This window comes from Lineus longissimus, chromosome 1 (assembly GCF_910592395.1).
Source record: "Lineus longissimus chromosome 1, tnLinLong1.2, whole genome shotgun sequence".
Lineage (NCBI taxonomy): Eukaryota > Metazoa > Nemertea > Pilidiophora > Heteronemertea > Lineidae > Lineus > Lineus longissimus.
In genome coordinates this window covers 28,994,140-29,011,030 of record NC_088308.1, presented here as the reverse complement: position 1 = coordinate 29,011,030, position 16,891 = coordinate 28,994,140, and the positions used below count along the sequence as shown (strand labels likewise).

At 42.7% G+C, this 16,891-nt stretch overlaps 1 protein-coding gene and 1 long non-coding RNA gene across 3 annotated transcripts; one reads left to right on the top strand and one right to left on the bottom strand.

Annotated features, from left to right (window-relative positions):
- Positions 1–154: 154 nt before the first annotated feature.
- On the bottom strand, positions 155–12,348 carry LOC135496400 (sorting nexin-29-like). Of its 2 annotated transcripts, XM_064785741.1 has the most exons (17): positions 12,202–12,348; positions 11,698–11,759; positions 11,266–11,318; positions 10,898–10,978; positions 10,307–10,383; positions 9,879–10,053; positions 9,158–9,387; positions 7,413–7,514; positions 6,098–6,908; positions 5,005–5,211; positions 4,674–4,835; positions 3,928–4,056; positions 3,437–3,743; positions 2,936–3,082; positions 2,166–2,306; positions 1,871–2,010; positions 155–1,615 (listed from the first exon to the last, which is right to left on the bottom strand). In XM_064785741.1, exons 1-17 carry the CDS (start codon positions 12,215–12,217, stop codon positions 1,513–1,515), a joined length of 2,943 nt encoding a protein of 980 aa, XP_064641811.1. In that variant the 5' UTR covers positions 12,218–12,348; the 3' UTR covers positions 155–1,512. The 2 variants fall into 2 exon arrangements, with proteins under 2 accessions (XP_064641811.1, XP_064641818.1); XM_064785748.1 differs by lacking the exon at positions 7,413–7,514.
- A 1,095-nt stretch (positions 12,349–13,443) lies between these two features.
- Positions 13,444–15,794, top strand: LOC135482898 (uncharacterized). Its single transcript, XR_010446280.1, has 2 exons — positions 13,444–13,566; positions 14,796–15,794. It is a non-coding gene; the product is annotated as an uncharacterized LOC135482898 (long non-coding RNA).
- Positions 15,795–16,891: the final 1,097 nt, after the last annotated feature.

Genomic DNA, 16,891 nt, shown 5'->3' with positions numbered 1-16,891 from the left:
GCATAGCTGGATTGATTCCCTCTGGTTGTGTCAGCAACCTGGTGCACTCGCCCACCTCACAGTGGGTACAGGTCCACATCTGATGGGTACCAACAGTAGCTGTTGAGGCCCTTCAGTGAAATCAGTTAGAAACAGAAAAAGCACAACACCTTAATTACTAAACAATGACATTTATTTCATTATTTTCATGATACTCGCTATGTACATTAGACAGTGATTATTAGCAACTTTCATTAACAACATTGGAATATACACCGTACATGTAACGCAGTGTTTCAGAACATCAATATCTCTATAGCTTACACATGGCAGATAATTGAAGCTAGTGCGGCCCGCTATCCACGGCATACATACCAACCCTGGCTTTGATAATGGCTGGCAACACCTGACATCTCTGTGTACCACGAGGGTGACTCATTGAAGCACTCATAGGACTGGATGAAGCGGGATGTTGCTGACCAAACTCAGTTAACTTAACCCTAAGCAGATCAGACAACTCCTAGTTAAACATCAACAACAGCATAATCCCTCTAATCTTCACCTGGGTCGTATCATTGATCAGTTGATGATGCTGCCTGATCAAGTCGAGTCTTTTCTTATATTTGCCTTGTGAATATATGTCACACTGTTACCTTTTACTTTACAACCTTATATCACATGCAAAGCTAATTTTGGTGTCAATTTCCACGACAAGAACACAATCATTTGATAACAATTAGTGAGAAGTATACTTATATAACCTATAATTAGCACATACAGTTAATCATCAATTACATGATTAATGAAATCACAATTACATCAAGTGAGTTTTGACTCAGGGTTCTGGCCAACATACTCAACGTCATGTCAGAAAGATAAAAAGACTCAGGCACCATTATGACCATCAAAACAAATTAAAAAAATTGTTTCTAAACATTTAATCTGAAACGACATGTTTAACATGTAAAAAAGCTGTAGGTTACAATCCTGCCACATTCACACTATTTCTATCTTAAGAAGTGGTGTTTCTCAGCCAGATTTACAATATTTACAGAAAATGTGGAGAGTGAAATGACTATTACCATTGGCCAAAAAATCACAGTTGATTTTATGAATAAAGCCCTAGTTATGGTTTAATGTGATGAAGACTTGCAAACAACATGACTTGTATTAACAGTTCAATACAAACACTATATCTCTGAGGACAAACAGGCTGAACAGCATGCAGGATGTGCTGAAATAGCCACAACTGCCAAACACACTGTCAAATTAAAACTTAACATAAAGAGTGCACTTCCAAATAACATGTGATGACATGTACTGATTGTGACAAAGTCCTTTTAAAACCAGTCAAATAATTAGGACAGCTAACCAGCAAAGCATGCTTGTGGTTAGCAGTTTGATAGATCTGAACACATCCAAGCAAACAAATGAGTTCTCCTACAGGCAGTGGAAGCCTCTCATGCTTATCCCTCCATAACAGAAGGTCTCCTCCACAACACGTTAAGCCGACTTGTATTGGCCACATCCATCCTATAAGCCTTGGTATTGCGGTGTGGTTGGTGGTTCTGGTTGGGAGGTCGCTGCCTTGGCTGGGGTCTTCTTGCGTCCTTTCTTATCCGGGGGAGGAATGTCTCTGCAACAACATGAGAGAACGTGTCAAAGTGGCATTTCAGAGATGAAGTGGGATTGACATCCAAACTCCTCTCCTAATACAACAAGACTGCCCTCTACACACAAACACAGTAATCATACATTAGCAATGGCCAGCAGAAGTTCATCCTGTGTACTCTTCCTATCTCCTGCCCAACACCCTGAAAACAACCAACCTGAGTGAAACTGACAGAAACTAGCCTACAACAGAAGACAAACAATCGGCACGAAATCTTACCCAAGAAGTGGAATAATCTCAATGAGCTTCTCCTTGGTGATGGAGCCAGCAACATCAGCATGTTTCTGTAGCATCCAGTTGAGCACCCTTCTGATGTACGTCTGCAGCTTCCTCCGCCTCTCCTCAACAAACTTATTGCTCTGCAGCAAAGAAAAACACAATCACTAAATGGTGAAAAGCCATTTTGACCGAGTTGATCATAGAACACATTTCAGCCGAGAGCTACGAATCTTTCACCTCCCAATCAGGAGGCACCACCTCAAATACTAATGAAGTTGTGCATCAGCCAACTTACCTTATTACCTAGTGCCTTCTTTGGTGGGAATTCGAAGGTATTCAATATTGGGTTGTGCTTCTTTATCTTGACATGGAGCTCATGGAACTGGGCGTAACGCCGATACACATTCCACTCAACATCACGGATTCTGATGTAGAGCTGGAGAAGACAACAAACCACTAATCATCAGTTTGTGCGAGATTGGGATTCGTTTTGTGCTGAAGGAGGTAAGCATGGCCAAGCTTGAGCTTGAACACAGCACTGCCAAGCTTGAGCTTGAACACAGAAGCGCTGCCAAGCTTGAGCTTGAACACAGAAGCGCTGCCAAGCTTGAGCTTGAACACAGAAGCGCTGCCAAGCTTGAGCTTGAACACAGAAGCACTGTCAAGCTTGAGCTTGAACACAGAAGCACTGCCAAGCTTGAGCTTGAACACAGAAGCGCTGCCAAGCTTGAGCTTAAACACAGAAGCACTGCCAAGCTTGAGCTTGAACACAGAAGCACTGCCAAGCTTGAGCTTAAACACAGAAGCACTGCCAAGCTTCAGCTTGAACACAGAAGCGCTGCCAAGCTCATAAGATGTGAACCTGACAATGAAATAAACCCAGGACATCAATGACGACCGACAATGGTGTCCATTTCACATGAATCGCATCACAGAATGTCTTTCAGGCAGCTGGTTATGGCATGAAGAATGTTTCTTGTAGTTTGATGAGCATGACATCTTTGTGATCTCCCATGGCAAGAGACTTGATGCATCAATAATAGTGTCAAACATTACACGTCTTACCTGATAAACATGGTGGGCATCTGAACCGGTTCCACGCAGGAAAACTGATGGAATCCAAATATTCACAATAGGCCTGGAGGCAGCACTCATCATATCAGAGTCAGATGATATACTCAAGTTGTCTGTTGACTGACCATCATAGCCAAGCTGGAAGCAAAACAAGACTTGAATGATAATTAGTTATCGCCGTTGAATCATGACAAAATCTACTTCAAAATGTAAATCTGGTTGAAAGATTGTAAACCAAAAGGCCAGCAACACGGACAGGATCCCTCATTGACAAGCTGACAACAAGGTCTGAGTTTCCTTGGCATGTTTTTGACTGCATAAGAAACAATTCACAAGTTTGAGCCGGGTTGTTCTTTGGTGGAGAATAGTATACTGCATACTTTACATTAAAGTTAGTGGATGTACATAGACCACATTCCATTCAAGAACAGACCTCGCCTGATAGCCGATTGCTTGACAACGACTCTCCCAGCAAGAGATTTAGAAACTTACTGGTCCTCTCAACTCAATGATATCCTGCTTCAGTCTCTTCAGCTCGTTCTCCTTGGCGTTCAGCTGGCGATGCAGCACCTCGTTAAACTCCATCAGTTCACCGTGCATCTCCGCCACCTGGATCAACTTCTTCTCAAACTCACTCGCCTCGAAGCTGTAGTCAACAGCAGGTTTTTCTGGTGGCAGTGGGGGCTGAGGGGCATCTAAGTGGATACCTGTCTTTGCCTCGGCTGCTAGACCTTCCCTCCTCAAAAGCTGCACTGCGTTGACATATTTCTTTAGCTGGTGTTTGAGCAATTCGTTCTCTCTGTAAATGAGGGGACACAAAAGATGTCAACCTTAAGTAGTATTCTCAAGATTATGACATGATTTTAGCTAAATAAAATCATTTAAATATTGTAATCACACATGTACAGAGGCTGGCAAAATAGACGATTATAGCAAGATAAGTCTTGACAACACTTTTCGAGAGCCATCACCTATAAACTGACCGTGACAAAGCCTGAATCTTTGACTGATCCCTCTCCGCCACTGATTGGTCCTCTTTTCTAATCTCTTCCATTTCAGCTTTCAGTCCTGCAGACATTTCTATTTCCTGGTCAAGCATGTTCCTCAGGCACCTGAAAGAAACACTTCCTTGGTTACCTTTTTCTGCCAAAATATGCCAGGCAGGTTGGCATTGAGTCAGCTAACCACTCAAACTAAGAAAGTACATCTTCACCAAGGATACAAATATGTTGTGTTCCATGCAGCCAACACCCTCTACATCACCTCACCTTGTCAGGCAGGTTGGCATTGAGTCAGCTACTCAAACTAAGAAAGTACATCTTCACCAAGGATACAAATGTGTTGTGTTCCATGCAGCCAACACCCTCTACATCACCTCACCTTGACAGGCAGGTTGGCATTGAGTCAGCTACTCAAACTAAGAAATTACATCTTCACCAAGGATACAAATGTGTTGTGTTCCATGCAGCCAACACCCGCTACATCACCTCACCTTGTCACCACTTTATCTGTCACCCACTATGGCCCAGTATCAGGTCACCACCATCAAAATAACCTGAGGAATGCGAACTACACATGCATGAGAGTTGGTGGTAGAGTGGTTTAAGGTGTTTGACTCTCAACCCTAAGGTTGCAGGTTCCAACCCACATCATGCAGCATCATTGTTCTCCTCGGAGGTCAGCTTCCCAATCTGGTGCAATCCTCCATCAAAGCTGCCATGGTACATACCTGTTTTGTTCCTCAACTTCATCTTTCCTCAACATCATAGCAACAACAGCCTGTTTAAGTTCTTCTGTTGACATGGTCTCATGTTTCACCGGACCCGGAGAGTCCATCTTCTCAGGTCCATAGCTACCATCACCGGCAGTCCGTAAACCATGACTAGAATGACTGAAAGAGAGAAAGACCTTATCACATGATCTCATGTTTCACCGGACCCGGAGAGTCCATCTTCTCATGTCCACGAGGTTGACAAAAACAAACAACTACATGTACATGTAGACCTGGAGATCAGAAATGTTTTAACAAAGAGAAAAGTACAACCGATTCTAGAGCTTACCTTTCAATGAGTCCCCTTTGAGCTATAGCCAAGGCATATACACCACTCTCTGAGTAGGATGAATAATCAGGAAGGTTAGCGGAATCGACAGATGCTGTGTCGTCAGTCTTAGAACACATGGTCATCATGAAATCTGAGGCACTACCACTACTGTTGGTTATAGGAGTGAGAGGAGCTCCACTCTCCGTACTGGCAACAAACAGCATCCTTGAGGAAAAACAGAAATATCTGAATACTGCACTGCTTCATGATTCCTCTTCTGATCATCATTGAATGAATTCAGTGAATGGCTACCTCAAATTGTCTGCTCAAAAACTGATTGGGACTTCAACTCACAGCACCTTTTATCAACCTGATAAGAAGTTCAATTGCAGTACATTGGGAATTCCCGCTTGTCTTTTGTGAGCCAAATCAAGATATAAGACAAGACATGAAAGAGAAGGTCAATCTAGTGCCCAAAACTTCTCAAGCAGAGACATCTGAACAGTCAAGATAACCTCATCAAGCTGTGACCTAGAAATCATCAAACTGATTGATCAAATGACTGCTAGGTCAAAACAAGCAATACTGTGGATGTCTTATGCTTCATTCCTTGCTGTGTCGCTTCCCCTAACCATTCAATCAGACTTCCCCATTCGAGAACAGCAATACTGTGGATGTCTTATGCTTCGTTCCTTGCTGTGTCGCTTCCCCTAACCATTCAATCAGACTTCCCCATTCGAGAACAGCAATACTGTGGATGTCTTATGCTTCGTTCCTTGCTGTGTCGCTTCCCCTAACCATTCAATCAGACTTCCCCATTCGAGAACAGCAATACTGTGGATGTCTTATGCTTCGTTCCTTGCTGTGTCGCTTCCCCTAACCATTCAATCAGACTTCCCCATTCGAGAACAGCAATACTGTGGATGTCTTATGCTTCGTTCCTTGCTGTGTCGCTTCCCCTAACCATTCAATCAGACTTCCCCATTCGAGAACAGCAATACTGTGGATGTCTTATGCTTCATTCCTTGCTGTGTCGCTTCCCCTAACCATTCAATCAGACTTCCCCATTCGAGAACAGCAACATTGGAGACATGCAAAGAAGTGTTCTTACCCATAATCAGACTCTGACGTTGATGATGCTCGCGATGTTTGACTTGGACTTCGACGTATTCCTGTAGTTAATCTCCTCTCCACAGGGGGCGGCGGTGTATCAAAGGTGGTGCCACTGGTCAAACTGACAGGACTGGTTGGCGCCGATGTGTAAATGCTGGACACTTCTGATTGGTCGTCCTTGATCGCTCCCTGATTCAGTTCGACAAGAGGTACAACTCTCTGGCCCAACGTCAGACCAGTAAGACTTAATCCTTGTCTATCAGCACTACCTGTACCAAGCGACGTGTCAAGTTTCTGTAAATTTGTCACAAAACTTTCATTTATTGCACTTGTGTTCAGTTCTGCTTGATTCTCAGGACTGAGAGAGGCTCCAGGTTGATTCCTCATCTGACTATTCCCTGAATGTCCATTCTCAGAAACCAAGCTACTGAATGAATTTGATTTGACATTAGATAATGTAGAGTTTGCCTCTGGAGCACTTGCTTGATAAGAGGCCGTCACATTGATGTCAGTATCACTTCTTGGTGTGACAAATGTTCCCGTGCTTGAGCTGGCAGACGTCGAAACTAGTGGCTCGGCAAGACTTGATGTCAGTAAATCCGGCGCCTTCTCCTGTGGCAAAATGTTTGTCATGTAGTAATCCGCAGAGAAGGCAGAATCAAACGACTTGTCAGATAAGGCAGGAGAAAAGTTGGGCTCCGGGGAGACGACGCGAGGTCTGGTCGAAGAGCTTCCAGTGTTTTCATCAAACGATACTAATTTAGCCACTTTCTTCTTCTTCCTCTTTTCTTTTTTGACTTTGACATTTTCTGAAACAAAAGACAAAGGGTTACTTGACACCAGTCAACATGCACAAGAACTCAATAGCTTTATACAGTTGAAAGCACTTAAGACACCAGATCAAAACTCTTATTAAGACAAGAGATGGACACAAGGAATAGAGTAGGGATTAGCCACCAGCAGAAGGTGACTAATCAGTAGGGTAGGTTTTCACATAGAGAGCATAGACCAGGGAAGGGTTTATCAACAGGACAGAATGACGAGATCCCCAAGGAAGTAGCAGAAGTGGGGAACATGCTGGATTATTTGGAAAAATCTCACAATCCAAAGTGCTTCTGAATAATGAAGGTTTCACTGTGTTTTGAGGATTCAATTGTATTAAAGGTTTAATCAACACTGAAAGACCTTTTGTGGAGAACTTGGGAGAGTCTTTGGATTCATATCAGAAACATTTCAGGTGAAAGATCTGCCTACATTGTTAATCAAAGGATGTGAGATGCAGGATGCAGAGATTTCAACAATGAAAGTTGCACCTTTCTGTGGGTCCTCTGACGTCTCATCTCCACCGCCCAAATCAATAAAGTTGACCGGTTTCTTTTTCTTTTTAATCTTTTCAGCAGCAGGAAGTTTCTTGTCTGGTTAAACAGAAAATATAACTAACATAATGTAACCAACATGATGTAACCAACATAAGGTAACGAACATAATGTAACCAACATAAGGTAACCAACATAATGTAACGAACATAATGTAATGAACATAATGTAACAAACATAATGTAATGAACATAATGTAACGAACATAATGTAACGAACATGATATAACCAACATAATGTAACGAACATAATGTAACGAACATAATGTAACGAACATAATGTAACGAACATAATGTAACGAACATGATATAACCAACATAATGTAACCAACATAATGTAACCAACATAAGGTAACGAAACAAGGAAGAGCAAACATAGAGAAAGGAGAAATAACCAACATTACACACATTGACAAAAGTTATTCTCAGTTCTGAGTGTTGATATAAAAATAGAAATACGGCCACTGACCACAAGATCATGCAACACCTTAATTGAACAACAGTAACAAAACCAATGGGTGGGTGGATGGATCACTACTACTAACACTACATGATGAACCAATGGGTGGGTGGATGGATCACTACTACTAACACTACATGATGAACCAATGGGTGGGTGGATGGATCACTACTACTAACACTACATGATGAACCAATGGGTGGGTGGATGGATCACTACTACTAACACTACATGATGAAGCAATGGGTGGGTGGATGGATCACTACTACTAACACTACATGATGAAGCAATGGGTGGGTGGATGGATCACTACTACTAACACTACATGATGAACCAATGGGTGGGTGGATGGATCACTACTACTAACACTACATGATGAAGCAATGGGTGGGTGGATGGATCACTACTACTAACACTACATGATGAACCAATGGGTGGGTGGATCGATCACTACTACTAACACTACATGATGAACCAATGGGTGGGTGGATGGATCACTACTACTAACACTACATGATGAACCAATGGGTGGGTGGATGGATCACTACTACTAACACTACATGATGAACCAATGGGTGGGTGGATGGATCACTACTACTAACACTACATGATGAACCAATGGGTGGGTGGATGGATCACTACTACTAACACTACATGATGAAGCAATGGGTGGGTGGATGGATCACTACTACTAACACTACATGATGAACCAATGGGTGGGTGGATGGATCACTACTACTAACACTACATGATGAAGCAATGGGTGGGTGGATGGATCACTACTACTAACACTACATGATGAAGCAATGGGTGGGTGGATGGATCACTACTACTAACACTACATGATGAAGCAACTTCAACTGATAAATCTCCTGTTGAAAGCTGGTCGTCTACACCTCAGGTAGCTAAGCTATCAAAAGTATTTCTCCACAAGAAAAGAAACAATAGTTTCTCGTGCGTGAGCAAGTTCAACATATGTGACCCGTCATAGCAAAACCAGGCGCTTGTCGCACAGAAGATGAGCCTAAATGACACCAGGAGATAATGGAAGAAATTGATGTGCTCATATTTCACAAAAGGCAAACAATAGAGAAATGAACAGACAGTCCGTCTCAACCTGTCAAGCTCAGAGCGACATGCGCCTGGTTTTGCTGTGATGGGTCACATATCTGCTCTGATCAACTAAGCCAATACAAAGATGACCTGTATCATGAGATTCTCACCATTAATGGCAGCCTCCCCAGCTATGACTGGTTTCTGATCCTCATCATGCACTGGTGCCATGGCGTGATTGAAAGGTAGGTCAAGTAAGCCCTGTGCTGGACGTATTGTGTTGAGCTCTGGGTCATCTATGGTGATGGCAAAGAGAATGGACCCTAGGCCAGCAGCCATCATGGGTAACATGCTACTCCTCTCTTGGTCCCTCAGGAATGCCCAGTCCTCATAATATTGGCTGCAACAACAACACACAATAGACATTTCAAGACTACAAGCTGCTTTCTGAACATACTTGATACCCCAGGAGCTAATTTCTGACTCAAACATCTGTTTGATACAGGAGCCTCTTTCTGACCCAAACATCTGTATGATACAGGAGCCTCTTTCTGACCAACTCTTTCTGACCCAAACATCTGTATGATACAGGAGCCTCTTTCTGACCAACTCTTTCTGACCCAAACATCTGTATGATACAGGAGCCACTTTCTGACCAACTCTTTCTGACTCAAACATCTGTTTGATACAGGAGCCACTTTCTGACCAACTCTTTCTGACTCAAACATCTGTTTGATACAGGAGCCACTTTCTGACCAACTCTTTCTGACTCAAACCTCTGTTTGATACAGGAGCCACTTTCTGACCAACTCTTTCTGGCCCAAACATCTGCTTCATCTGAGGAGCCACATGTTGACCTTACATCTCAAGCTTTATCATTACTTCACTTACACTAGTAACGAATCATCTCCTATCATCATGTGCATGTATCTTTCCAGGGAATGTTCATTGAAGGCCGATCGTAACCATGCCCTTCCTCGACCGGCATCTGTATGGATGTTCTTCAGCATTGCATAGCGCTGTAGCTCATGTTTATTCAGATACTCCTTCACAAACTGCCAAAATGCTGGAATGTCAACATCATCAATTAAGATTCTCATTTTCATCATTTCTCATGTTTTCTTTTCGGAACAAATGGCATGAACAGCAGGTTTTATACAGTGTGCTTTTTAATTGATCGAGGCCTTCATACTGCAGACTGTCTGTCACTATTATAGGTTTCTATAGAGGAACTCTGGAGTAGTGAAACAGAGAGAGTCACAATGCCATACAATGTAATTAATGTATAACACAGTATCGTCACAAAACTCTTGTTATACCTGGTTCAGTTTCCAGATTTTTGATCTCTGCGAGGACACCAGTCATCTTAGTCAGGCCAGTCATCTCGCTTACTTGTCTGCAACAACAAGTTAGAGGTTAAACAGTGGTCAAGTTCAACTTCTCACAGCAAAGTTTCTGTCATAGAATCTAGGAGAGAGGTAACTCACCATAGATTCTACCATTGGCCATCAATGTGAATGATCAATAGCTCTAAGATGACAAATAACCTCCATGCAGCAGATGCAGTTATATTCAAAAGTGGGTCAAAACTTAACCTTATTATCCTGGCAGAATGCACTGAATACTACATGTACAAGGTATGCTTTCAGTGCCTGGGAATGATGAAGTGTTCTATTTTGTCATGTCTTTAGAAATAGCTGCCGATAATATGACCCCACTCTGAAGGAGGTAAAAACCGCTGGTGATTCAAGTGTAACTCCTTCAGACACAAATGCCAAGCTTGGTCATGTGGCCAATGTCAAGTGTACACCATGGGTACCGCAATGAAATCAATCTTTTGAGAAGTGGTCACTCATGAATACCTTGTGACAGCAGTAGGTGATTTCCTGTCAATACGACAGTAGACTTACTTGAGAGTTGAGAGTGCCTTCTTGGTATGCCTCATGCCGTGCTGAAGTACAACCTCCCATGATGAACACAGACAACTAACCCTGAAATAAAGGAAGAAACAAATTTCATGTTAACATCAGCCAAAACGAAATGTTCACCCACGATACACCATAACAAGAATGCCTGTTGCAGACTATCATGGAATGAGACTAACAACTGCCGGGGATACCAGAGGCAGAATGGCAGTCCATCAAAGTAGGTCGCGTACACATTCAGTAACTTTCCCTAGCTGACTCACTCCACACATCCCACCAGAGGCCTGCTGAACACGAAGCAACAGGCATTACAGCCAAGTCTCATGACATGAACATGTTGGGCATATACCAACCTGCTATCTGAATCTGTAGCCAATTCCTTCTTGCCACCAAATCGAACCTGACACTGAAATGAAGAATCGTACACCAGATTATCAAAACTGACCAAAGTAAAACAGAGTTCATCATCTGATTTAGATTTGAATGGAAGAGTATTTGTGGCCTTATGCAAATGGATCACCCTCCACAAGAATGGGGTCACCCTTCACAAGAATGGGGTCACCCTTCATAAGAATGGGGTCGAGGTGTACAATGGTGTAGCAAACACTTCATTTAGTTTCAAGCAATGACAACGTAGAATCAAAGCTCATCCACAAACTCATCAAGGGTTTGGTCACACATATTCTGTCAAAAGGTAAGAATAATGTCCAGTGTTGATTGAGGGAAGACGAACAAGGCCAAGTCGATAAACATTGGCTGAACATATTGTGACTTCGACCCGTTACCTGTTTGACGGCATCAAGGAGGCGGTTGAGATGGCCCTGGCGGTCATTCACAGACGAGGCACCTGCAACAAAAACATGTTAAAGCAAAGGTATAAAACAATAAATTTGTTCGGCATCCGGTAACTTAGCTCTGCGGTCGACTTACGATCGCGATACGACTATTAAATCAAACAGAACGTCACAATAATTGAATAGGGGGCCTACATCACACATGAACAACATTGTGGCTACTGTTTACCATAATCATAGACTGATCAAAAATAAGGTCATGAGGTTTATAGGTTTTTTACCGGGGTGGAGAGCGTCAAGCCCGTGTGTGGATCAAATGACATCAACATCATACATGACATGTATGTAGGCCTAGGCCTACACTCTACAGGCCTAGCCCTAGGCCCCTAGGCCTATCTTAATCATATCCATGCAATCATCATGAGATTCACCATGTAATGTTCACTGAGAATCAACAACTTTTTGGTTGTTTGTCAGCAAATATGCACAAATTACCGTTTATATTTGTCATCCCGTCCACTCCAGTCCAGCTCCAAGTCACTCAGACATAAAAATGCATCAGTTTCTAGGAGGAGAATTAGTGAACACAGCAATGTTTATAATCTCAGAAACGGAGACAAAAATCAGACCATCCTCATGCGTCACGTGATACGAGCTCTTTAAACGGTATCCGGTCGTTTCGCCCCCAGTCGTTACGCTCCAAATCGAATTCGTTTCGGAGATGACTAGGTCTTTCAGAAAGGACTTTTTGCCGAATAGGCAGGTTACTCTAAGCTTAATGAAGTGTGCATCGGGGGGGGGGGGATCCTGCAAATTGGAAGTACTTGTGTGTGTCAAATTGACCGACTAATGTATGTTGGTGCTTAGTTGCATAGGCCTACTCCGAAGACAGTCACAACCTTACAAATTGTTTTTGCCTCATCGTAAAACAGCCACCTTGATCCTTTTCCTTGGATTGAGCTACCTTCTCTCTGGGAGTCTGACATGCATGACGTCATTCAAGTACATGCATCATAATCTACTGACTTGGTCTAAGCTAGAATCTCACAATTTTCTGTAATCTCACAATTTTCTGGAGGACATTCACAGCCTTGTTTCTTCCACAACAGGCCTACTGCCTTCAGGGCTTCCAACTTGAATACTGACGCAGCATTTTTCAAGTTTCTATCTTACAGCATGGTAGGATGCCGTGATGGATCATGTGTTATACTTCATATTTAATATCCAATATTATTGCCTCATGTTCTTTAGTATAACACATTGATACGAAAGAATCTAGTTTAATTGGATATGAATATCAGTATAGGCCTACTAGGGGTAAAGAATGTGCTGAAGTATACTGATCATTAGCCTATATTCGAAATACAATGTATATACCATCTCAGTATATTGTAATTATAACACATTTCACAGCTAGAATACCGATCTCGGTGTAACAAAATTAACTTGGTATTCCAACCCATTTCGTGCAGTGAAATCTCTCCAATACGACAAAATGCATTTACATCGTCTTTTGGCTTACATAACCTGCCTAATGCACTTCCACAGCTCAGCATATGTACATGTACAAGTATGTATGCTAAAGCAAATCCCACATTTTAACAATGCCTGTCATATTCATCATTGACAGAACAAAGGTCTCTCTTGAGCAGATTACTGCCAGCCGGCCTGGTTTAAGGAGGTGCCCGGATGCCGCGACGACAAATGTATTGTCTTTGATCATGATCGGTCGCGGTTGATTTGAACGCCAGTCGGTTGGTGTGTGTGATGCGGAGAACATCGCGGGAACACTTTCTCCGATTTCAAACGTAAAAATGCCTTCAAATTTTCCGAAACAAATCAAAACGGCTGCAGCAGAAGGTAAAGCACGGTATCTATTCCTGATAAAGGTATGGGTTGGTTTCAAAGGGTTTTTATTGCAGAAATAGTCATACAATCAAGGCGGGAATGAACTGCGCAGTTTGAAATTTCAAGCCAGACATGTTGAATTATGTACATCACTGCACTTCTTGCACATGTTCAACGGCAATTTTAATTGCCATCCCTAATCAAATACCATTTGCTCAAAGAAACTAAAGGCGCACGTTCAAGTCATGATGGTGAAGATGGAAGTGATCATGTTAAATCAGCGAGATCCCATCATTGCTCTTCTATCCTGTGATGTGGAAATCTCCACTGAATTCATGAAGGTTAACAGTTAACAGTTAACAGTTTTAAATTCAACAACAATTCATTTGGCGGCCACTATCCCGACTGTGGTGTAGCACCCGACTGTAACTGGCATGAAAAGGGGATACGCTGGTTATGGATGTCAGATCGTGGTTCCCTGACATTTGCAAACAATTTCATTGGACGTAACCCACGCGGCGACACCGAGGACCGCTGGCTGATCTATTGATATGTTCGTAGTAGGGTGTCAAAGTCGGGGAGACGAAGAGCCACTCGTCTCTTGTAGGGGGTTCATTGGAAGTGTTTGCATTTGTTGGCCTATAAACACAAGATTTTAATCCTTCAGTCTCGAGTTTGGCGGAGAAACTAATCTTACAGAAGGCCCAGTCATATCTCGTCATTGACAGTATCTCTGGGAGGCCCTGTGTGCCGTCGATCCAATATTCTTTGAGGCTGTTGATGAGACTTCTTGTTTAAACAGTGCCATTCTGCCCCCTCTAAGGCATACATTGGTAACTAATGAATTGACTGCGAAATGAACGCAGTTGAACACAATGTGAATAATTCAGTCTCGGTTTCGCCGAAAAGAAGGCGATATGTTACTTTTTGATAATGTATATGATCATGATAATTAGGAGACCCTGTGTGGGTGTTTGATCCAACATACTTTGATGTGATTGGAGATGGAAGTTTGCCATAGTGCCTTTAAAGGTATTATAAAGACAGCATTAGTATGCTACCTGGTGCTATTCTGATGGACCATATTGCCAGGAAAACTAAAGTGGCAGGTCTATAGTCTTAATTCACGTTGCGACTGTCCAAGTCAAAGGCAAGTCTTGCTGAAAATTTATTGTAAGGAAATCTTGATCTTTTAGTGTTCCTGAATTTGACCATTAACTTGATCTGTCTCATGATTGCAGAGGTGACTGACCCCTCGGCCCATGAGGTGTGAAAGCGAGAATGATGAGTGCCAGTCTTCAGAATGACGAGGTGGCAGTGCCCAGTCACATCATGACATCACAATTACATCAACATTATCAGGATGATCAGGTCACAGATCGCCGATACCTTACGGGAGTCGGGGGAAATACTCTGCTGTAAAAGCAGAAAATTTCGGGCAGTACAGTGTACATTTTCGCTTTGTACACAAGTTCTCAGCCAATCAGAATCCGATAAATCTGTGTCGTCATCGGGGCGTCATCATGAACCGCTTTTTTGAAGCATACAGTATCAAAATATACTGGAGGAAGACCATACACATGAGGCAGTATCGAAAGACAAGTCTCATTGCAGAGAAACATATTCATACTGGAGGAAGACCATTCACATGAGACAAGTCTCATTGTATATTCACACTCAATATAATATCTGAAGAACTATCCCTTGGATCTTGGAGATAGGCTATTGTTCAAGTCCTTTCTGTAGGTAGGCTATGTTGCAGGCAGCATAACTCAAATATCTAAAATCTAAATAACAAGGGAAAAGAAATGCATTATAAAAATAAAATAATTAAGAATAAAAGAAAAAAAAAATGTTGTCCACAACCGGATTCGAACTCGCGACCTTTGGATCGAACATCGTATTCTGCCATTTCTGACGAGCGCTCCACCAACTGCTCTAAAGTTTCTAAGACTTCTGATGTCATGTATTTGTCGAAATCTGATTGGCTGAAAGTCCCTGTACAAATGTACACTATAGTGCCCCAAAGGTTCAGGAGGAAAAACAATTCGCGTGCCGGGCCTGTTGTATTCTGTTGCTATAAATGGTTCTGTACTAGATGCCATGACCGCCAATAGCTCCAGATTAAAGTGAGTGATAGAATGCTTGGTTCCCGGACATTCTATCCCCGGCTGTAGAAACTCCCAGAAAAAGTTGTAAATTCTACTCTAATAATTTATTGTTCAATAAAGATATTACAACGAGATCGTGCTATTTGTCATCCTCTTCTCCTCGGTGACCCTTGACGTCGCCAATTTGATTGGCCCATCATAAACTTATGGAACGACACTAATAGACGGCGTTCCGTCCTCTCAATAGATAGGAATCCACAGCGCCGAGTACATGGGCAGTGTCTAAAACCACATACCCACATGCCAATTTTTTAAAGGTGGGGCAATCCAATGACGGTTGTAGCTTTTTCTTCACAACTTGAAATATCGACAAATTTCACCTTCAACTAAAGCGGCAGACTTCCCTTTAACAGTTACTGACAGTGGCGCCCTCTAAGATTCAAATATCACCATATCCCCTTTATACAGACAGATATTCCCATTTGGTAGTGTACCTCCTGTTACACCAGCTATAGGTTGTGAGAGACTGAGGACAACGTCATGAAATACAGGGGACCAAATTTTATCAGTGGACTATTTCACCTGCTACACCAGACAACGGTTGTGATCGACCAAGGACAGTACCTCCTGCTTCACCAGCCAGGTTGTGAGAGATGGGGCAACATCGTAAAGGACAAGGGACCATCATGTAGAAATGAGTGGGCTATTTCACCTGTAACACTAGACACAGTTTGTAAAGGCTCCTGTTTCAGCTGCTCGAGAAACGGGGACCACCAGGTTGTAAAAGACATTTGGTCAAGTTTTGAACGATGGGGGTAGTCCTCCTGCTACACCAGCCACAACCTGTGAAAGTCAGGCGACCACGGTGTGAAAGCCAGCCGTTATACCTCCTACCAACTTCTGTGAAAGACCAGGGGCTATACTCGGATACCTCCTGGTCACCAGTCACAAGCTGCGAACGGTGGGGGACTGGACATTTCAGTTGTGCGAGACAGGCGACAAGATTGTGAAAGACAGAGGATAATCCCTCCTGCTACACCATCAACAAGTTGTGATCGACAGAGGCGGGGACAGAGGACGATGCGACTTACAACAACAGCCACAATGGAATTCCATACCAGGGGAATAGTTCTCCTGTAACACCAAGCGGCAGGTTGGGAACCTGTCATTCCTGATTTGCGGCTTAGTCCTTCAGATATCATATTGACTATTGAGTATGAATATAC

Excerpts from the sequence above, each read along its gene's own strand:
- LOC135496400 (XM_064785741.1), bottom strand. Across the intron at positions 10,979-11,265 it reads GCTACAGATTCAGATAGCAG|GGTTAGTTGTCTGTGTTCAT; the intron begins GTTGGTATATGC and ends CCTTTATTTCAG. Across the intron at positions 3,744-3,927 it reads AAGATTCAGGCTTTGTCACG|AGAGAACGAATTGCTCAAAC; the intron begins GTCAGTTTATAG and ends CCTCATTTACAG.